The sequence below is a fragment of the Pristiophorus japonicus genome, chromosome 18, assembly GCF_044704955.1.
Source record: "Pristiophorus japonicus isolate sPriJap1 chromosome 18, sPriJap1.hap1, whole genome shotgun sequence".
Classification (NCBI taxonomy): Eukaryota; Metazoa; Chordata; class Chondrichthyes; family Pristiophoridae; genus Pristiophorus; species Pristiophorus japonicus.
The window spans coordinates 64326693-64349583 of NC_091994.1; the positions used below are offsets into that span (position 1 = coordinate 64326693).

Sequence of the window (22891 nt, forward strand, 5' to 3'; positions counted from 1 at the left end):
GAAAGGGGTACGGAGGTTGAATGATCAGCCATGATCTTATTGAATGGCAGTGCAGGTTCGAAGAGCCGAATGGCCTGCTCCTGCACCTAATTTCTATGTTTTTATGTTTCTATGTTTCAGTCATTTTCGATCCTTTTGCCACTGGACCAAGACCTTGCTCCGTCAAGCCCATGTGGTGGCTGGTGTGCAATGGCCACCACACGTTAAAAGAATTCACGCACAGGCATCATACACCCTTTCAAATGAGTTCATCAATCACCTGAGTACTCATTTTTAGTGTGGAAGCAAGTCATCCTCGACCCCGAGGGACTGCCTATGATGATGATGATTGGCTTGCGTCCACATGAAAGGTAATGTGTGTTCCTTGGAGCCGCACCCACTTCCAAGAACATCCAACATGCAAAGAAATTGGCAGAACAAAGCGTAACAGGTTGTTGGGCCATTTCATACCCTCAGTCATCCAGATTATGCAGCTTTCATAGTAATTCAATAGCATTATTTCCAAAAAGGAATTTCTGGCACTTAGTTTTTAATTAAACATATAGTAAAATTGCAGCATTGAATAGAGAAACAGTACTTGCAAAGGACAAGATAGTACTCAATAAAACAACTTTTACAAATGTCCAATACTTACAGAAAGATTTAGGACAGGTAAACCGTATTCTGTAATCTTCACACCTCCCATTTTTCTGCTCTGCATTGATACAAGTAAATCCAGCAGAAATGCTGCACCTGTTTGATACAGAATGGAATGATGAGTTTATGTAGTTCCTAAAACAATTCAAATTCTTTGAAATAAAGTCACAATATCAAAATAATATGGCAGGAATAGTTATTTACTGCGGAATGTTGTCGTCAGAGCGCGAGTCTGGAATTCCTGAAATTGTCTGCACTTCACAGGCAGTCGGATTGCTGCAGATCTGATCTGGATATTCTCTCTGGAGATTCAGGAGATCTTCAAAATCCCCTTTTCCTGATGGGTCATCACGGTCAAACCACTGGGTTATGCAATTGCCTGGTTAAAAGGAACAAACAGAATACTGAACAACACTTACATTTGGAAATGTCGGGTGTGGTTAGTGGATTCAGAATAGTGGCGTATTCCATAGAAAATGAATATAATTTGCTTCAACCTGTCATCACTGAGAGATTAGTTATTGAATCACATCATGCCTGTGCCACCTCTGTGAAAGAGCGATCCAATTAGTCCCACTCCTTTGCTCTGTCCCCAAAGCCCTGATTAATTTTCCATTTCAAGTATATATCCAATTCCCTTTTGAAAGTTACTATTAAATCTGTTTCCGCTACACTTATAGGCAGTGCATTCGAGATCATAACAAATCACCGTGTAAATAACATTTCTTCATCACCCCCCAGTTCTTTTGTCATTTATCTTAAATCTGTGTCCTTTGCTTACTGATTCCTCTTGCCAGTGGAAATAATTTCTCCCTGTCTACTCTATCAAAAGCCCTCATAATTTTGACTATCACCATTAAATCTCCTCTTAATCTTCTCTGCTTTTACTAGTCTCTCCACATAACTGAAGTCCCTTTTCCCTGATACCATTCGAGTAAATTCTAGCAAGTTATTATTTAAATGGAGAAAAATTGCAAAGTGCTGCAGTACAGCGGGACCTGGGGGTACTTGTGCATGAAACACAAAAGGTGAGTATGCAGGTACAGCAAGTGATCAGGAAGGCCAATGGTATCTTGGCCTTTATTGCAAAGGGGATGGAGTATAAAAGCAGGGAAGTCTTGCTGCAATTATACAGGGTATTGGCGAGGCCACAACTGGAATACTGCGTCCAGTTTTGATTTCCATATTTACAAAAGGATATACTTGCTTTGGAGGCAGTTCAGAGAAGGTTCACTAGGTTGATTTCGGAGATGAAGGGATTGACTAATGAGGAAAGGGCGAGTAGGTTGTGCCTCTACTCATTGGAATTCAGAAGAATGAGAGGTGATTTTATCGAAACGTATAAGATGATGAGGGGACTTGACAAGATGGATGCAGAGAGGATGTTTCCACTGATGGGGGAGACTAGAACTAGGGGGCATGATCTTAGAATAAGGGGCCGCCCATTTAAAACTGAGATGAGAAATTTCTTCTCAGAGGGTTGTAAATCTGTGGAATTCGCTGGCTCAGAGAGCTGTGGAAGTTGGTCATTGAATACATTTAAGACAGAAATAGACAGTTCCTTAAACAATAAGGGAATAAGAGGTTATGGGGAGCGGGCGGGGAAGTAGAGCTGAGTCCATGATCAGATCAGCCATGATCGTATTGAATGGTGGAGCAGGCTCGAGGGGCCGCATGGCCTACTCCTGCTCCTATTTCTTATGTTCTTATGTTCTTAAATCTCCTCTGGACCCTCTCCAAGACCCTGGCATTTTTCCTACGGTTTGTTGCCCAGAATGGTTCACGATCCTCCAGCTGAGGCCTAACCAGGTCTATTAATTAAAAAGTAAAAAGCAAAAGGTCTAATAAAATAAATCATTATTTATTTGTGTGTGTTTTTTACACAAACCACTGGAAGTGTGGCTGAAACCCTGTTTATAGCTGTATCCTATCCCGCAACAAGTTCCGCTCACCCATCAACCCTGTACTTGCTGACTTGCATTGGTTCCCAGTACCTCAATGCCTCAAATTTAATATGCTCACCCTGGTGTGAAATCCCTTTATAGCCTCTCCTGTCTGTAACCATCTCCAGCCGACCACCCCACATCCTGAACTCTCCATTTCTCTGAGTATATTAAAGGCTGAAATAGATAGATTTTTGGACTCTCGGGGAATCAAGGGATATGGGATTGAGTGGGAAAGTGGAGTTGAGTTCGTAGATCAGCCACGATCTTATTGAATGGTGGAGCATGACCTAATCATGCAACTAATTCTTATGTTTTTATGACTTCTTGTGCATCCTCTCCCTCGCATTGGTGGTTATGCTTTCAGCTGTCTATAAGATCATAGAAATTTATAGCACAGAAGGAGGCCATTTCAGCCGGCTGACCGAGAGCTATCCAGCCTAAGCCCATTTTCTAGCTCTTGGTCCGTAGGTTACAGCACTTTGTGCACATCCAAGTATCTTTTAAATGTGATGAGACTTTCTGCCTCTACCACCCTTTCAGGCAGTGAGTTCCAGACCCTCTAAGGGGAAGAAATTTCCCCTCATATCTTCTGTAAATCTCTCCCCAATTACTTTAAATCTATGCTCCCTGGTTGTTGACCCCTCTGCCAAGGGAAACAGGTCCTTCCTATCCAGGCCCCTCATAATTTTATACACCTCAATCAGGTCTCCCCTCAGCCTCCTCTGTTCCAAAGAAAACAGACCCAGCATTTCCAATCTTTCTTCATTGCTAAAATTCTCCACTCCAGGCAACATTCTTGTAAATCTCCTCTGCACCCTTTCTACTGCAAGCACATCTTTCCTGCAATGTGGTGACCAGAACTGCACACAGTACTCCAGCTGCGGCCTAGCCAGTATTTTATACAGTTCAAGCATAACCTCCTTGCTCTTGTATTCCATGCCTCGACGAATAAAGGCAAGTATTCCATATGCCTTCTTAACCACCTTATCTACTTGGCCTGCTACCTTCAGGGATCTGTGGACCTGCACTCCAAGGTCCCTTTGTTCCTCTACACTTTTCAGTGTCGTACCATTTAATGTGTATTTCCTTGCCTTGTTAGCCCTCCCCAAATGCATTACCTCACACTTCTCTGGATTGAACATCCATTTGCCACTGTTCTGCTCACCTGACCAATATCTTCTTGCAGTCCACAGCTTTCTTCTTCATTATCAATCACAGTATCATCTGCAAACTTCTTAATCATACCCCCAATATTCAAGTCCAAGTCATTGATATATACCACAAAAAACAAGGGACCCAGCACTGAGCCCTGCAGAACCCCACTGGATACAGCCTTTCAGTCACAAAAACACCCATCAACCTTTGCTTCCTGCCTCCTTTCTGTCTAGGCCGCATGCTCTGGAATTCTCTCGCTAAACCTCTTTCCCTCTCCACCTTCCTCTTCTTTAAGACCCCTCTTTGAACCCACGTCTGTTCCAGCTATTGGCAACCCCTCTTTGTCACAGCATCTATTTTTGACTGTTTATGCCTTTATTAAGAGTCTTGGGATATTTTTCTACGTTAAAAGCGCTATATAAATTTAAGTTGTTGTTGAAAAATGCAGTGGTCTCTGCCTCAACTACTCGCTGAGACAATGCATTCCATATGATAGCAAGCCCCGGTGTAAAAACATTCTCCTCACCTCTCTCCTCACTTGCTTAATGACAATTTTATATTGATGATCCCTGTTACTGATTGCCCAACCAGAAGAAATAGCTTCAAAAAAAATGGGAGAGTTTGGGGGGTGGGGGCCATTAAATTGTTAAAAATGTAAATCTTGACTTGATCCCATCTCCAAACCACCCACTTCCGCTTTCCCTGGAGGCGGTACGGGATGAGGGCAGCCAACCCGCTGCCAGGGGGCGTTACCACAATTTAAATATTGTAATGAGGCTGGAAACCTCCTCCATTTTGTGTTTAACTGCCTGGGGACAGGTTTCACATAATTTATAAAACCCGGCAGTTAAACAGGTGGGGACTGCTGCACCCAGGGGCTTTATATCCAACTCCTGGATCCAGGGTCCCTACCATACCCGCCTCCCGTGATCGGAGACCACCCTCCTCATGAGGCCTCCAATCACTTTCCCAGGCCTTCCGACCCCCAAACAATAATGAGGCCGGCCCTGATCCTCTGATCCCCCAATCCTCGATTCCACATCACCGACCCCCCTACCCGTCGGCGATCCCTTCTTGCCTGTCAATTCCCAATCTCCCCGAATCCGACCACCCTCCTATCGCCTGCCGATCCCCTGCCGATCCTGCAACCCACCCGCTGATCCTCTTTCCCCCCCTCCCGCCAATTGCCGACCCCCATCTGCTGATTGCCGACCCCATCTGCTGATCCATCGTCCCCCCGCCCGATCCCAGACCCCCCTCTGATCTCTCCCCACAACCGACCCCTTGCAACTGAGGCCTACCCACCTGTAAACAGACAGCCTCTCAAGCCTGCTGGCTGCGGGCAGGAAACCGAGGCCTCGCATTCAAATTAGGCCCTGCTGGTAAAGTCGGCAGGGACTGCGGGATCCCGGGTTTCCCACCTGCCTTAGAACCCCCGCCCCGCCTCGCCCCCATAAAGAAAATTCTAGCCATGGTCATTCCCTATTTAGTCCAACAAAAGCCCTCAACTTTAAACATCTCTATTAAATCTCTTCAGCCTTTTCCCTTCCAGTAGCAATAGTCCCAGAATCTGAAATTTCTTCTCATAAATGTAATTTTCCACCTTGGTGTATGGTCCACATGGGTTTAATATCCTTTCTGCCACGGAGCGTCCAGAACTGCACACAACTATGGCCTAACCAAGGTATTATTGAAATATATCATTACTTCTTACACCGTGTACTCTGTTCCCTTATTTAAAAAAAACAAATCAATTGGACTTCTTTACAGCTTTTTCTCCCTGTACTTAGAGTTTCAGAGAATTAGATATTTGAACATCAATGTCTGTCTGTTCATCCACATACATCCATTGAGTGTATACTTTCACTCCTCATTTTTCCTTCTAAAAATACATTACTTTACACTTAAGCACAGTGGTCCAGAAAGTTGTGGGCCTTCCTCTGCACTGTTGCTGTCAGTCTTGTGGGAGTGCAATGAAAGGCCTGCAAAGTAGGTTGGAAACCAGTTATACCAGGTGCTGGCCTGCACTGCCTGCCCCACACATGGACATTCACATCTGATATGTGATGAAACATAGATATGTGAAGAGAAAAAGATTAGTGAAGACTAATGTAGGTCCCTTGCAGTCAGAATCAGGTGAATTCATAATGGGGAACAAGGAAATGGCAGACCAATTGAACAAATACTTTGGTTCTGGTTACACTAAGGAAGACACGAATAACCTCCCGAAAATAATAGGAGACCGAGGGTTTAGCGAGAAGGAGGAACTGAAGGAAATCCTTATGAGTCAGGAAATTGTATTAGGGCAATTGATGGGATTGAAGGCCAATAAATCCCCAGGGCCTGATAGTCTGCATCCCAGAGTACTTAAGGAAGTGGCCCTAGAAATAGTGGATGCATTGGTGATCATTTTTCAACATTCTATAGAGTCTGGATCAGTTCCTATGGATTGGAGGGTAGCTAATGTAACCCCACTTTTTAAAAAAGGAGGGAGAGAGAAAACAGGGAATTATAGACCGGTTAGCCTGACATCGGTAGTGGGGAAAATGCTGGAATCAATTATTAAAGATATAATAGCAGCACTTTTGGAAAGCAGTGACAGTATCGGTCCAAGTCAGCATGGATTAATGAAAGGGAAATCATGCTTGACAAATTTTCTAGAATTTTTTGAGGATGTAACTAGTAGAGTGGACAAGGGAGAACCAGTGGATGTGGCGTATTTGGGCTTTCAAAAGGCTTTTGACAAGGTCTCACACAAGAGATTAGTGTGCAAAATTAAAGCACATGGTATTGGAGGTAATGTATTGATGTTGATAGAGAACTGGTTGGCAGACAGGGAGCAAAGAGTAGGAATAAACATGTCCTTTTCAGAATGGCAGGCAGTGACTAGTGGGTTACCGCAAGGTTCAGTGCTGGTACCCCAGCTATTTACAATATATATTAATGATTTAGATGAAGGAATTGAATGTAATGTCTCCAAGTTTGCAGATGACACTAAGCTGGGTGGCAGTGTGAGCTGTGAGGAGGATGCTAAGAGGCTGCAGGGTGACATGGACAGGTTAGGTGAGTGGACAAATGCATGGCAGATGCAGTGTAATGTAGCTGAATGTGAAGTTTTCCACTTTGGTGACAAAAACAGGATGGCAGAATATTATCTGAATGGTGACAGATTAGGAATAGGGGAGGTGCAACGAGACCTAGGTGTCATGGTACATCAGTCATTGAAAGTTGGCATGGAGGTACAGCAGGTGGTGAAGGCGGCAAATGGCATGTTGGCCTTGATAGCGAGAGGATTTGAATATTGGAGCAGGGAGGTCTTACTGCAGTTGTACACACCTTGAATATTGTGTACAGTTTTGGTCTCCTAATCTGAGGAAGGACATTCTTGCTATTGAGAGAGTGCAGTGAAGGTTCACCAGACTGATTCCCAGGATGGCAGGACTGACATATGAAGAAATACTGGATCGACTAGGCTTATATTCACTGGAATTTAAAAGAATGAGAGGCGATCTCATAGAAGCATATACAATTCTGACGGGATTGGACAGGTTAGATGCAGGAAAAATGTTCCCGATATTGGGAAAATCCAGAACCAGGGGTCACAGTCTAATGATAAGGGGTAGGCCATTTAGGACCGAGATGAGGAGAAACTTCTTCACTCAGAGAATTGTGAACCTGTGGAATTCTCTACCACAGAAAGTTGTTGAGGCCAGTTCGTTAGATATATTCAAAAGGGAGTTAGATATGACCCTTACAGCTAAAGGGATCAAGGGGTATGGAGAGAAAGCAGGAATGGGATACTGAAGTTGCATGATCAGCCATGATCTTATTGAATGGTGGTGCAGGCTCGAAGAGCCGAATGGCCTACTCCTGCACCTATTTTCTATGTTTCTATGAGGGCGAATGGGCCAGAAATAGGGGCCTCAGACTGAGAGTTTCATTGTCCCAGCCTGGAGGTGACCTGGTGTAGTGCCAGCTCGAAGGAAAATACATGCACTAGCCCAAGAAGAGGTATAATTGTGCCCCACCTTGGGGTCTAGACCTGTATCACAGCCTGGACACCTTGTTTAAGGCAACATTTTATTTTAGACCTTTTACAAAGGGGGCCAATGGGCAGATGATATTTGGCCTAGCACTCCCTCCCTCTAAAGTGGACTGCCATCTGCTGAGTTTCCAGGCCTCCTAGTGCATTCGATGATCTGAGAAAGGTCATTTGAGGTGTGAACACCTGCTGAGGTGAGGTGACCGCCGAGTGATTTCACAAACTCTGGCAGAGTTTGTAACGACTCAAGAGTCTGGTTACTGTAAACTCACTCAGGTGCAACCTGATCCATCTTTATTCCAGCCTGAGAGTGCCTGTGTGACAAAGACACCCAGCTTATATACAGGTGACCAAGCACACATGCCACATGCGTACTGCTCGATGACCTCCGACCGCGGTGCCCTCTGGTGTCTGGTGACCCCCAAGCATTAATACAAAGCAGAGTTCGTGCCAGAGTCACTGGTGTGGGAATTTTGGACTTTACGCTGCGATATTGGCCTCAAAGATGTTCGGCCCCAGTCTGTCAATGTTCCGGTGCGATATACCACAAGCAGGTTCGCAATGATTTATATTATTCTAACATTACCCAGAGAATGCATCCATCTGGTTCGTACTTACATACAGAAACATGGCTGCATTGAATGTAGAACCATTATTTACAACTCAGTATTAACATTCGTTAAATCAACTTTTACAAATGTCCAATACTTACAGAAAGATTTAGGGCAGGTAAATCGTATTCTGTAATCTTCACATTTCCCACCATTTTGGTCTTTATTGACACAAGTAAATCCAGAAGAAATGCTGCACCTGTTTAATACAAAATGGGAGGATATGATAATGTATTGCTAAAACAATTCATATTCTTTGAAATAAACACAAAGGGGGTAATTTTAATCTAATCTGTTTGGCAGGAAACCGGAGTCAATGCAAAATAAACTCGAGCGGAGTATAAAGTGGGTCCCCAATCCGATTCTATCAGTTTCCCGACAGGTGGGTTAGGTTAAAATTACCCCCACAGAATCAGAAGATGATGGCAGGAACTGTTTTTACGGGGAAATGTTGTCTCCAGAGCTTGAGGCAGGTATTCCAGATGTTGTCTCTACTTCACAGGCAATTGGGTTACAGCAGATCTGTCCAGGAAATTCTTTTTGGAGATTTGCGAAATCTTCATGATCCCCAACTCCTGTTGGGTTATCGCGGTCAAACCACTCAGTGGTGCACTTGCCTGGTTAAAGGGAAAATACAAGTACACAGTAAGCAACATGTTCAAAGATGGAATTGAAAAATATGGCTTAGTGGGTGAAAAATAGAAAAGCACACATTAATGATGGGCTCCTTTTGGTGGTGAGCTGGTTAAAGTAAAATTATATGGAATAATAATTGGTTTCTCCAGGTGATATCTGAGAGGACTTAATTAGAAATGAAAAAGCAAAGGGTCTGGCACTAGAACTTATTACTTATTTTTGCATGTGAATTTTGTGCACATCAGTTACATTGACTTCAATGGAAAGAAAAATGGGGTGCGGTGAATAACAGACAGCCAATCTGCTCCGGCTCACTTTGTACCCCCGTCGAAGTTGACTTTCATCTCCAGGAGGTTTATGTAGTGCCCGTAAGAACCAAACTAAGGATTATTTTTTCGGAGTGGATTTACAGGAGGAAACTAGGCAGAGATTCCAATTCCTTGCAGCAGCACAGAGAGAGACTTTAATTTCATTCGATCTTTAGACTAAAACCAAGTCCTGGGTTGAATCCGATCATAGAATCATAGAAATTTACAACATAGGAGGAGGCCGTTCGACTCGTCGTGTCTGTGCCGACCGAAAAAGAGCTATCCAGCCTAATTCCACTTGGGTTAGAATAAGCCTTCGAACCCAAGCTATCAGCCATGTCCTCAATTGATAATGATAAATGTTTCAATAGAATTCTAGAATGGTTACAACACGGAAGGCGGCCATTTGGCCCATCGCGCCCGTGCCGGCTCTCTGCAAGAGCACCTCAGCCAGGCCTACTCCCCCGCCCTTTCCCCGTAGCCCTGCAATTTTTTTTCCATTAGGTACTTATCCAATTCCCTTTTGAAAACCACGATAGAGTCTGCCTCCATTACCCTCTCAGGCAGTGCATTCCAGATCCTAACCACTCGCTGTGTAAAAAAGGTTTGCCTAATGTCACCTTTGGTTCTTTTGCCAATCACCTTAAATCTGTGCCCTTTGGTTCTCGACCCTTCCGCCAATGGGAACAGTTTCTCTCTCTATCTACTCTGTCTAGACCCCTCATGATTTTGAACACCTCTATCAAATCTCCTCTCAACCTTTTCTGCTTTAAGAGAACAACCCCGGCTTCTCCACCTAACTGAACTGAAACCTGAAGATTCAACATGATGTTACACAGTTTTCTCTATCAATGTTCACTCGGATTTTGATGGTCTTTTGTCCCTGAGGGAAGTGTTTGGGTTGTGCTCTGTGTCCGCCACATTGAATGACTGTGATTAGGAATCCTGGGTGTTGGGTTCGGACTGCTCTCTGATGCAGTGTGTTGTACCACTTCTTGGTGCACAATATTACAACAACAACTTGCATTTATACAGCGCTTTCAATGTAGTAAAACATCCTATGGCAATTCACAGGAGTGTAATCAGACAAAATTTAACACTGAGCCACATAAGGAGATATTGGGACAGGTGACCAAAAGCTTGGTCAAAGAGGTAAGTTTTAAGCAGCGCCTTAAAGGAGGAGAGAGAGGTAAGGAGGTAGAGAGGTTTAGGGAGGGAATTCCAGAGCTTAGAGCAGCTGAAGGCATGGCCACAAATAGTGTGACGAAGGAAATAGTGGATTCAAAAGAGGCCAGTATTGGAGGAATGCAGAATTCTTGGAGGGTTGGAGGAGGTAAAGAGATAAGGAGGGGTGAGGCCATGGAGGGATTTGAACTCAATGATGAGAATTTTAAATATGAAGCGTTGCCGGACCGGAAGCGAATGTAGATTAGCGAGCACAGGGGTGATAGGTTGACAGGACTTGGTGTGAGTTAGGATACGGGCAGCCGAGTTTTGGTAGAGCTCAGGTTTACAGAGGGTGGAAGATAAGAGGCCAGCCAGGAGAGCATTGGAATATTGTGCTAATATAGTTCAATTTCATCTTCTTACAGAGAAAGTTTAATCTCTACCATAAGAAGTTGCTATAAACATCGGGGCTGTTCGTTCCAACTGATGCAGCTTTTGTTAAAAATAGTGCTAAAGTTAATGAATGGAAACATGTTTCTGAATGCTGATTGTGACTTACACTTCACATTGGCTACCCAACGAGCAAACTGACTGAAGGTCGATTGCTGTTGCTATGCAATATGTACATAGTCTGCGTTCCCCTGTAAAGTGCAGTGAAATACAATCTGAGGCCCCACATCTGCTGGGGTCAGGTTGCATGGGGTGGGCAATGGGAAGTGGGTGGAATTTGGGGTAGAACTCTTAACCCAGTACAGTTCCACCTCTTTTTGTCTCTGTTGGAATTGCTGGAACTTTTGAAGTCGGTCCCATAACTCGCCTTCCCCACAATTAGCTAAGCAGGCATATTATAATCCAATTTAAATAAAGGAAATACAACATATTTCTCTCAGTTATGCATGAAGCAATGCTGGACGCTTGGGGAGGGGGGAGTTTGAGCATTTACGGGACGACAAAATTCTTCTTGTATCCTATCCTCTCAACTCAGAGGGAGCCTTAATCGTGGCAGAAATGGCGTGGGTGCCCACTCAGGACATGCAAATTGGTCTGCCCCCGTTATTGTGGATGGCATCAGGGCGGCATCATTGGTTAGGCAGAGGTTCCATTCCAGCCAAACTCTGCCTCTGCCTCCCCCACCCTCCCTGGGAATTTGATGGCCTTAAAATCTTGTCAACTGGAAAAAGGAACAAAAACTCCACTTGTGCGTATCATATAAAATGGGGTAAATTTTACAAATTCGTGCTCCGGTACATAACTTGGTTTGATAGGGATAGATATCATAAATGGAGTAGTGAGTTGTAACCCCGTTATGGTCATGGTTGGCAACATGCCTTGAAGCACCCCTCACAATTCACCTTGCTGCATCTTTCTAGGTTCCTTATGGTAGGAATTGAATATCTTTCATAGTTAGTACTCTCACCTCTGAGTCAGAGGGTCTTGTATTCAAGTCCAGGTCCACAGACTTGAGCACATAGCAAGGTTGACACTCAACACTGAGAAAGGACTGCATCGTTTGAATGAGATGTTAAATTGTCTGCCCTCTCCGGTAGATGTAAAAGATCCCATGGCACTATTTGAAGAAGAGCAGGGGAGTTCTCCCAGTATCCAGACCAATATTTATCCCTCAAACAATAACACCAAAACAGATTATCGGGTAATTTATCTCATTGCTGTTTGTGGGAGCTTGCTGTGTGCAAAGTGACTGCCGCGGTTCCTACATTATAACAGAGACTACATTCCAAAAGTGGTCCATTGGCTGTGAAGCGCTTTGGGACACCCTGAGAATGTGAAAGGTGCTATATAAATGCAAGTCTTTCTTTACTTAAATGTGCAGTAAAATTACATAATGGAATGTAGAACCACTGACGTTGATTTTCATCTTCATCACCTGGATGGCAGTCTGGTGTAGTGGATTGCCCAGCCATTGTACAGCACATCTGATTTTCATTCCATTGATTTGCGGCGGGTTCGATAAAGGGTGGACCATCTGCTCCACTTGATTGCTGCCCAGGTGGTGAAGACAAAAATCCACCCGATTGTTTCCAAAGTGGAAGGTAACAGTTGATAAATCAACTTTTACAAATGGTCAATACTTACAAAATGATTCAGGGCAGGTAAACCGTATTTTGTAATCTTTACATTTCCCATCTTCCTGTTCCTCATTCACACAAGTAAATCCAGAAGAAATGCTGCACCTGTTTAATACAGAATAATAGTGTGATTAATGTCCTCGTTAAAACAATTTATACGCTTGGAAATAATATCACATTATCAAAGTAGTATGTCCAGAATGATTTTTACGGGGCAATGTTGTCTCCAGAGTTTGAGGCTGGAATTCCTGAAACTGTCTCCACTTCACAGGCCACCGGGTTCCTGCAAATCTGACCAGGATATTCATTTTGGAGATTCACAAAAACTTCATAATCCCCTTTTCCTGATGGGTCGTCGCGGTCGAACCACTGAGTTTTGCAATTACCTGGTGAAAGGAACAGACAAAAATCAGACTGTGAGCAACACATTTAAGAATAGTTGTGGTTTAGTGGATGAGGGATAGAAAGAGAGAAGTGTTAACAGATGGATTCCTTCTGGAGGCACCCCAGTAAGCAGAACAGCCATTGGTTGCTTAGGCTGATTACTGAGAGATTAATTAAAAAGGAAAGAAAAATTGAAGGATCTAGTGATTTTTGAGAGAACGCAAGTGGAAAATGTTCCATTCCATAAGCAGTATTGGTTTATATGATAAAACAGAAATAAGTAATAAGGTTTTGTTACACGATCTTTTATATTTTCCTTCCTACTTAAATTCTATGAACTATTTTGTAGTTAAATTGAAGTTGCTTCAAACTATGCTAAGACTGATCAAATTGGTTTTAATTACGGAATTCCAGCCTCAAGCACCAGAGACATTATCCCATAAAAACAATTGCTATTTTGATACTGTGACATTAATTCCTAAAGCAGTGATGGAAGGAGAGTTGTATTTGATCCAATCTCCTGGATTAAAATTGGGTCAGAGCTGCAAAGCTGTGTTCGAACCCAAATTATCAACCACTCCTCAGTGGAAACAATACGCTGATAACTGTTTGGACAGAAATACAATTGTGATGAATAATATGTGGAGCTAAAAGTTATTTAAACAATGGTAAGGACTACGTAGGGTAATTTTCACCTTCACTGCCAAGGGGCAGTAATCAGACAGACCAGATCATACGCCCATTGTAGAAGCTGTCCTATTTCCATTCCATTGATATCAATGGACTGAAAATCGGACACGTTCGACAATGAATGGACCCTGGCGGTGAAAGTGAAAAATTACCCCCACCCCGATCAGCCTCAACGCAACCCTAATTAAAATTTGAGGGCTGGATATAGGTTTCCTCTCATCTCTGAACCTTGTGTGTTTGCCCACTGCTTGATGCCTCCCCACTGTGCCAGTAACACAGAGTATTGGCGTCTCTCCACTCCTTATGCAGTATGCTGGTGTTCCAATGCGCTGTATTATCGCAAGGCCAGTAATGCGTAATAACACACTACTGCAAGTACAATTCTATCACAAACAACCATCCAGTTGTCATTAAATACACAGCAAAATTAAAGCATTAGCTTCATAAATATTAGGAGGTGAATGTCCATGGGAATTCTCCTACTGGTCCACCATAACTTAAGAGATTCGGAAATCCAGAAAAGCAGCATAAATGGGCGAACCCTGAAGAAATTCATTCCCATAATTTCCAAAGTGTAAGATAGCATTTCATTATACCATTTTTTTACAAATATCTAATGTTGTTTGGACCATTTGAAATCAAATGATTAATAATGCAAAATTCAAGTATCATAGCCTAGTGTCCCAGTAAAGTACTAGAATCCCAGTGGTGATGAGTTCCAATCCCGACATTGTATATTGTGAAGTTGAATCAATAAATCTAGGAAAATGACTGGAAATTACTGGGTTGTCTTAAAATTGGAACTAATGACCTCAGAGGGCTGTAAATCTATGGAATTCTCTGCCCCAGAGAGTTTTGGAGGCTGGGTCATTGAATATATTTAAGGTGGAGATAGACAGATTTTTGAGCGATAATGGAGTCAAGGGTTATAGGGAGCGGGCAGGGAAGTGGAGCTGAGTCCATGATCAGATCAGCCATGATATTATTGAATGGTGGAGTAGGTCCGAGGGACCAAATGGCTGACTCCTGCTCCTATTTCTTATGTTCTTATGTTCAAGATGACCTGCCATCTGGTCTACATGTGAGTACTTTCCCACACGAAATGCTTGATTCGTAATACCTTCAGGGCAACTAAGGATGGGCATTAATATTGCGTTTCCAGTATGATTTTAAAATTATTTATTTTTCTTCCTCCCACCCCTCTTCGCACCACCCCCCTTCTCTTTGTGATGTCAGCCTTGGCTCAGTGGGTAACACTCTCGCCTCCTGAAGCTCGTAGATTCATATTTAATAATTCGTGTAAAAACGGTGCAATGCCAGAGGACTGGTGGACTGCTGGCCCCGACCTGCGATAGATCATCAGCGGCAGGTCGGGCCAGTGAGTGGCGGCCATGAGCAGCACAGTGGTATGCCACTGCAAGGTACAGCGTGAGCTGGTGCAGGAGGGCGACGGCAGCGAAGGGGAACGTCATCAAGGTCCAGGTCGGTGATTGGAGCGTGGGCAGATACAGCAGGAGTGGCGAGGTCAGAGTGCAGGAGCGGCGAGAGACTGTAGAGAGACGTGATCGGAGCCCAGGAGAGGCGCGAGTTTGGGGCCAGAAGAGGCGAGGGCCCAGGGGCAACTCAAAAAGGAGTTAGATGAGGTCCTTACTACTAGGGGGATCAAGGGGTATGGCGAGAAAGCAGGAATAGGGTACTGAAGTTGAATGTTCAGCCATGAACTCATTGAATGGCGGTGCAGGCTAGAAGGGCCGAATGGCCTACTCCTGCACCTATTTTCTATGTTTCTATGTTTCTACACTGCGATATGTGTGCGCACTAGGTCTGTGCAGAAGAGCAGGTCTCCAGTCGTCTTGGTTAATCCTTGCCACTGGACCAAGACCTAGCTCTGTCAAACCCGTGTGGTGGCTGGTGTGCAACGGCCACCCCACATTAAAAAAAATCCACGCACAGGCATCTTCCACCCTTCAGGATGTAGTTCGGTATCCGGAATATTAGGTCCTTCATTGAAACACCTGTGAACTCATCCCTTTTTGGCGTGGAAGCAAGTCATCCTTGTTTCAAGGGACTGCCTATGTCATCATCATCATAGGCAGTCCCTCGGAATCGAGAAAGACTTGCTTCCACTCTTAACATGAGTTCTTAGGTGGCTGTACAGTCCAATACGAGAACCACAGTCCCTGTCACAGGTGGTACAGATAGTCGATGAGGGAAAGGGTGGGTGGGACTGGTTTGCCGCATGCTCTTTCCGCTGCCTGCGCTTGATTTTTGCATGCTCTTGGCGACGAGATTCAAGGTGCTCAGCGCCCTCCCGGATGCACTTCCTCCACTTAGGGTAGTCTTTGGCCAGGGACTCCCAGGTGTCAGTGGGGATGTTGCATTTTATCAGGGAGGATTTGAGGGTGTCCTTGTAACGTTTTCGCTGCCTACCTTTGGCTCGTTTGCCATGAAGGAGTTCCAAGTAAAGCACTTGCTTTGGGAGTCTCGTGTCTGGCATAAGAACATAAGAAAATAAGTAATAGGAGCAGGAGTAAGCCATATGGCCCCTCGAGCCTGCTCCGCCATTCAATAAGATCATGGCTGATCTGATCATGGACTCAGCTCCACTTTCCTGCCCATTCCCCATAATCCCTTATCGTTTAAGAAATTGTCTATTTCTGTCTTAAATTTATTCAATGTCCCAGCTTCCACTGCTCTCTGAGGCAGCGAATTCCACAGATTTACAACCCTCAGAGAAGAAGTTTCTCCTCTTCTCGGTTTTAAATGGGCAGCCCCTTATTCTAAGATTGTGCCCGCTAGGTCTAGTCTCCCGCATCAGTGGGAACATCCTCTCTGCATTCACCTTGTCAAGCCCCCTCATAATCTTTTACGTTTCGATAAGATCACCTCTCATTCTTCTGAATTCCAATGAGTAGAGGCCCAATCTACTCAACCTTTCCTCATAAGTCAACCCCCTCATCCCCGGAATCAACCTAGTGAAACTTCTCTGAACTGCCTCCAAAGCAAGTATATCCTTTCGTAAATATGGAAACCAAAATTGCACACAGTATTCCATGTATGGCCTCATCAATACCTTATATAGCTGTAGTAAGATTTCCCTGCTTTTATACTCCATCCCCTTTGCAATAAAGGCCAAGATACCATTGACCTTCCTGATCACTTGCTGTACCTGCATACTATCTGCATGTGTTTCACAAGTACCCCCAGGTCCCATTGTACTGCGGCACTTTGCAATTTTTCTCCATTTAAATAATAACTTGCTCTTTGATTTTTTTCTGGCAAAGTGCATGACCTCACACTTTCCAATATTATACTCTATCTGCCGAATTTTTGCCTACTCACTTAGCCTGTCTATGTCCTTTTGCACATTTTTGCGAACTATGTGGCCTGCCCAGCGGAGCTGATCAAGTGTGGTCAGTGCTTCAATGCTGGGGATGTTGGCCTGGTCGATGATGATGGATATGATGATGATGATGGATAGCTAACATAATACCAATATTTATGAAGGAAGATACAATAGGTTTAGTGAACTATAGACCAGTCAGCTTAACATCGGTGGTAGGGAAAATAATGAAAACCCTACTAAAGGAGAAAATAGAAAATCTCGAAACCAAAAATATAATATTAATAGTCAGCATGGATTTCAGAAGGGAAAGTCTTGCTTGACCAACCTCATTGAATGTTTTGAAGAGGGAACAGAGAGAGTAGACAGGAGTAATGCAGTAGATGTAATTTATCGAGATTTTCAAAAAGCTTTTGATAAGGAACCCTATAATAGACTGATGAACAAGGTCAGAGAATGCAGAGTCGGGACAAGTAGCAGAATGGAGAGCTAGCTGGCTTCAAGACAGAAAGCAGAGAGTAGGGGTAAAGGGTAGCTATTCACAGTAGCAGAAGGTGGGTAGTGGTGTTCCACAAGGATCAGTTCTGGGACCACCATTGTTCACAATTTTTATTAACGATTTAGACTTTGGAATCAAAAACACAATTTCTAAATTTGAGGATGACACCAAATTGGGTGATAGTCAATACTGAGGAGGACTGCAACAAATTACAGGGGGACATTAATAAACTTACAGAGCGGCAGTTGGCGAGAGGTGGGAGCAGCGTCGGAGTGGCCTATAAAAGGCCCAGCGGGAGCTCGAGAGTCAGCGGCAGTTGGCGAGAGGTGGGAGCAGCGTCGGAGCGGCCTATAAAGGCCCAGCGGGAGCTCGAGAGTCAGCGGCAGTTGGCGAGAGTTGGGAGCAGCGTCGGAGTGGCCTATAAAAGGCGTACTTGTGCAGCTACAGCGGGAGAGAAAGCAAAAAAGAAGTAGAAAGGAATCAAAAGGTGACGTCACAGCCAATGGGGTAAGTGATTGGCTGGTGATTGGTGAGTAGCTTTTCTTTTTCTTTTTATATCAGTAAGTAAACTGTAGCATTGTTATTACCAATTTAAGGGTATCTAAGGGTTAAGGCATGGCAGGAGAGATCGGTCACGTGATATGTGCCATGTGGGAACTCAGGGACGCTTCCGGTGTCCCTTACAACTACATGTGTAAGAAGTGTATCCGCCTCCATCTCCTGATGGACCGCGTTGTGGAATTGGAGCTGAGGGTGGATTCACTCTGGAGCATCCACGATGCTGAGAATGACATAAGTGGCACGTGTAGTGAGTTGGTCTTACCGCATGAGAAGGATCCACAGCCAGCTAGGGAATGGAAGACCAGCAGGAAGAGTAGTACAAAGAAGGTAGTGCAGGGGTCCCATCTGGTCATCCCCCTGCAAAACAGATACACTGTTTTAAGTGCTGTTGAGGGAGATGACTCATTAGGGGAGAGCAACAGCAGCCAAGTTCATGGCACCATGGCTGGCTCTGTTGTACAGGAGGGCATAAAAAAGAGTGGGAGAGCGATAGTGATAGGGGATTCAATCATAAGGGGAATAGATAGGCGTTTCTGCGGCCGCAATCGAGAGTCCAGGATGGTATGTTGCCTCCCTGGTGCAAGGGTCAAGGATGTCTCCGAGCGAGTGCAGGACATTCTGAAAAGGGAGGGAGAACAGCCAGTTGTCGTGGTGCACATTGATACCAACGACATAGGTAAAAAAAGGGATAAGGTCCTACGAGACGAATTTAAGGAGCTAGGAGTTAAATTAAAAAGTAGGACCTCAAAAGTAGTAATCTCGGGATTGCTACCAGTGCCACGTGCTAGTCAGAGTAGGAATCGCAGGATAGCACAGATGAATATGTGGCTTGAGCAGTGGTGCAGCAGGGAGGGATTCAAATTCGTGGGGCATTGGAACAGGTTCTGGGGGAGGTGGGACCAGTACAAACCGGACGGTCTGCACTTGGGCAGGAACGGAACCAATGTCCTAGGGGGAGTGTTTGCTAGTGCTGTTGGTGAGGAGTTAAACTAATATGGCAGGGGGATGGGAACCAATACAGGGAGACAGAGGGAAACAAAAAGGAGACAAAAACAAAAGACAGAAAAGAGATGAGTAAAAGTGGAGGGCAGAGAAACCAAAGGCAAGAAACAAAAAGGGCCACTGAATATAAAAGGGCTGCAGGAGGGGTAAAAACTAAAAATCATGGTTTAAAAACTAGGATGAAAACACTCTACCTAAATGCACGCAGCATTAGAAATAAAGTAAATGAGTTGACGGCACAAATCATTACAAATGGGTATGATTTGGTGGCCATTACAGAGACATGGTTGCAAGGTGGCCAGGACTGGGAATTAAACGTACAGGGGTATCTGACGATTCGGAAAGATAGGCAGGAATGGAAGGGAGGTGGGGTAGCTCTGTTAATAAGGGATGATATCAGGGCAGTTGTGAGGGATGATATTGGCTCCAATGAACAAAATGTTGAATCATTGTGGGTGGAGATTAGAGATAGTAAGGGGAAAAAGTCACTGGTCGGCGTAGTTTATAGGCCCCCAAATAATAACTTCATGGTGGAGCGGGCAATAATCAAGGGAATAATGGAGGCATGTGAAAAAGGAACGGCAGTAGTTATGGGGGATTTTAACCTACATATCGATTGGTCAAATCAAATCGCAGGGGGTAGCCTGGAGGACGAATTCATAGAATGCATACGGGATTGTTTCTTAGAACAGTATGTAACAGAGCCTACAAGGGAGCAAGCCATTTTGGATCTGGTCCTGTGTAACGAGACAGGAAAAATAAACGATCTCGTAAAAGATCGTCTCAGAATGAGTGATCACAATATGGTTGAATTTGTAATACAGATTGAGGTTGAGGAAGTTGTGTCAGAAACGAGAGTACTATGCTTAAACAAAGGGGACGACAGTGGGATGAGGGCAGAGTTGGCGAAAGTAGACTGGAAATACAGACTAAACGGTGGCACAATTGAGGAATAGTGGAGGACTTTTAAGGAGCTCTTTCATAATGCGCAACAAAAATATATTCCAGTGAAAAAGAAGGGCGGCAAGAGAAGAGATAACCAGCCGTGGATAACCAAGGAAATAAAGGAAAGTATCAAATCAAAGACCAATGCGTATAAAGTGGCCAAGGTTAGTGGGAAATTAGAGGATTGGGAAGATTTTAAGCAACAGCAAAGAATGACTAAAAAAAGCAATAAAGAAAGGGAAGATAGATTACGAAGGTAAACTTGCGCAAAACATAAAAACAGATAGTAAAAGCTTTTACAGATATATAAAACGGAAAAGAGTGACTAAAGTAAATGTTGGTCCCTCAGAAGATGAAAAGGGGGATTTAATAATGGGAAATGTGGAAATGGCTGAGACCTTAAACAATTATTTTGCTTCCGTCTTCACAGTGGAAGACACAAAAACCATGCCAAAAATTGCTGGTCATAGGAATGTGGGAAGGGAGGACCTTGAGATGATCACCATCACTGGGGAGGTAGTGCTGGACAGACTAATGGGATTGAAGGTAGACAAGTCCCCTGGTCTTGATGAAATGCATCCCAGGGTATTAAAAGAGATGGCGGAAGTTATAGCAGATGCATTTGTTATAATCTACCAAAATTCTCTGGACTCTGGGGAGGTACCAGCGGATTGGAGAGCAGCTAATGTAACGCCTCTGTTTAAAAAAGGGGGCAGGCAAAAGGCAGGTAACTGTAGGCCGGTTAGTTTAACATCTGTAGTGGGGAAAATGCTTGAAACTATTAAGGAAGAAATAGCGGGACATCTGGATAGGAATAGTGCAATCAAGCAGACGCAGCATGGATTCATGAAAGGGAAATCATGTTTAACTAACTTACTGGAATTCTTTGAGGATATAACGAGCATGGTGGATAGAGGTGTACCGATGGATGTGGTGTATTTAGATTTCCAAAAGGCATTCGATAAGGTGCCACACAAAAGGTTACTGCAGAAGATAAAGATACACGGAATCAGAGGAAATGTATTAGCATGGATAGAGAATTGGCTGGCGAACAGAAAGCAGAGAGTCGGGATAATTGGGTCCTTTTCCGGTTGGAAATCGTGGTTAGTGGTGTGCCACAGAGATCAGTGCTGGGACCACAACTGTTTACAATATACATAGATGACCTAGAGGAGGGGACAGAGTGTAATGCAACAAAATTTGCAGATGACACTAAGATTAGTGGGAAAGTGGGTTGTGTAGAGGACTCAGAGAGGCTACAAGGAGATTTGGATAGGTTAAGCAAATGGGCTAAGGTTTGGCAGATGGAATACAATGTCGGAAAGTGTGAGGTCATCCACCTTGGGAAAAAAAACCAGTAAAAGGGAATATTATTTGAATGGGGAGAAATTACAACATGCTGTGGTGCAGAAGGACCTGGGGGTCCTTGTGCATGAATTCCAAAAGGTTAGTTTGCAGGTGCAGCAGATAATCAGGAAGGCAAATGGAATGTTGGCCTTCATTGCGAAAGGGATGGAGTACAAAAGCAGGGAGGTGTTGCTGCAACTGTATAAGGTATTGGTAAGGCTGCACTTGGAGTACTGCGTGCAGTTTTGGTCACCTTACTTAAGGAAGGATATACTAGCTTTGGAAGGGGTACAGAGACGATTCACTCGGCTGATTCGAGAAATGAGGGGGTTAACTTATGATGATAGATTGAGTAGACTGGGTCTTTACTCCTTGGAGTTCAGAAGGATGAGGGGTGATTTTATAGAAACATTTAAAATCATGAAAGGGATAGACAAGATAGAGGCAGAGAGGTTGTTTCCATTGGTGGGGGAGACTAGAACTAGGGGGCACAGCCTCAAAATACGGGGGAACCAATTTAGAACCGAGTTGAGAAGGAATTTCTTCTCCCAAGGGGTTGTGAATCTGTGGAATTCTCTGCCCAAGGAAGCAGTTGAGGCTGGCTGATTGAATGTTTTCAAGTCAAAGATAGGTAGATTTTTAAGCAATAAGGGAATTAAGGGTTACGGGGAGAGGGTGGGTAAGTGGAGCTGAGTCCACGACCAGATCAGCCATGATCTTATTGAATGGCGGAGCAGGCTCGAGGGGCTAGATGGCCTACTCCTGTTCCTAATTCTTATGTTCTTATGTTCTAGAATGGGCATATAATTGGCAAATGAAATTCAACACAGATACATGTGAGGTATTACATTTTGGTAGGAAGAATAGGGAGATCACTTATTACTTGGCAGGTGTGAGTCTGGGTGGGGCAGAGGAACAAAGGGATCTCAGAGTACAAATACACAAACCACTAAAAGTTGCGACACAGGTTAACAAGGCGATAAAAAAGCATACCAAGCACTAGAGTTTATTTCGAGAGGTATAGAATTGAAAAGTAGAGAAGTTATGCTAAACTTGTATCGAACTTTGAGTAGAGCACGTTTGGGGTACTGCGTACAATTATGGTCATCATATTATAGAAAGAATATAGAGGCATTGGAGAGGGTGCAGAGAAGATTTATAAGGATGATACCAGAAATGCAAAGGTATACATATCAGGAAAGGGTGAACAGGCTGGGTCTCTTTTCTCTTGAAAAAAGGCTGAGGGGTGACCTAATAGAGGTCTTTAAAATTATGAAAGGTTTTGATAGAGTGGATACAGAGAGAATGTTTCCACTTGTGGGGAAGAGCAGAACTAGAGGCTGTTAATATAAGATAGTCACCAAGAAATCCAATGGGGAATTCAGAAACTTCTTTACCCAGAGAGTGGTGCGAATGTGGAACTCGCTGCCACAGGGAGTGGTTGAAGTGAATAGTATCGATGCATTTAGGGGGAGGCTAGACAAGCATATGAGGGAGAAGGGAATAGAGGGTTATGCTGATAGATTTAGATG

At 44.0% G+C, this 22891-nt stretch overlaps 1 protein-coding gene and 1 long non-coding RNA gene across 3 annotated transcripts in view; one reads left to right on the forward strand and one right to left on the reverse strand.

Moving 5' to 3' along the window:
* LOC139228765 (uncharacterized) overlaps nucleotides 1–753 on the forward strand; it is a 39822-nt gene extending 39069 nt beyond the window's left edge. The window contains exon 3 of the long non-coding RNA XR_011587617.1: nucleotides 121–753. This is a non-coding gene — a long non-coding RNA (uncharacterized lncRNA). The remainder of the gene's footprint in view (nucleotides 1–120) is intronic.
* LOC139228764 (mucin-5AC) overlaps nucleotides 1–22891 on the reverse strand; it is a 55939-nt gene that overhangs the window by 17922 nt on the left and 15126 nt on the right. For both annotated transcript variants that reach the window (XM_070860104.1, XM_070860103.1), the window contains 6 exons: nucleotides 12800–12974; nucleotides 12596–12693; nucleotides 8833–9007; nucleotides 8492–8589; nucleotides 841–1015; nucleotides 635–732 (listed from right to left, as the gene is read on the reverse strand). In XM_070860104.1, coding sequence (XP_070716205.1) covers nucleotides 635–732; nucleotides 841–1015; nucleotides 8492–8589; nucleotides 8833–9007; nucleotides 12596–12693; nucleotides 12800–12974 — 819 coding nt within the window. The remainder of the gene's footprint in view (nucleotides 1–634; nucleotides 733–840; nucleotides 1016–8491; nucleotides 8590–8832; nucleotides 9008–12595; nucleotides 12694–12799; nucleotides 12975–22891) is intronic.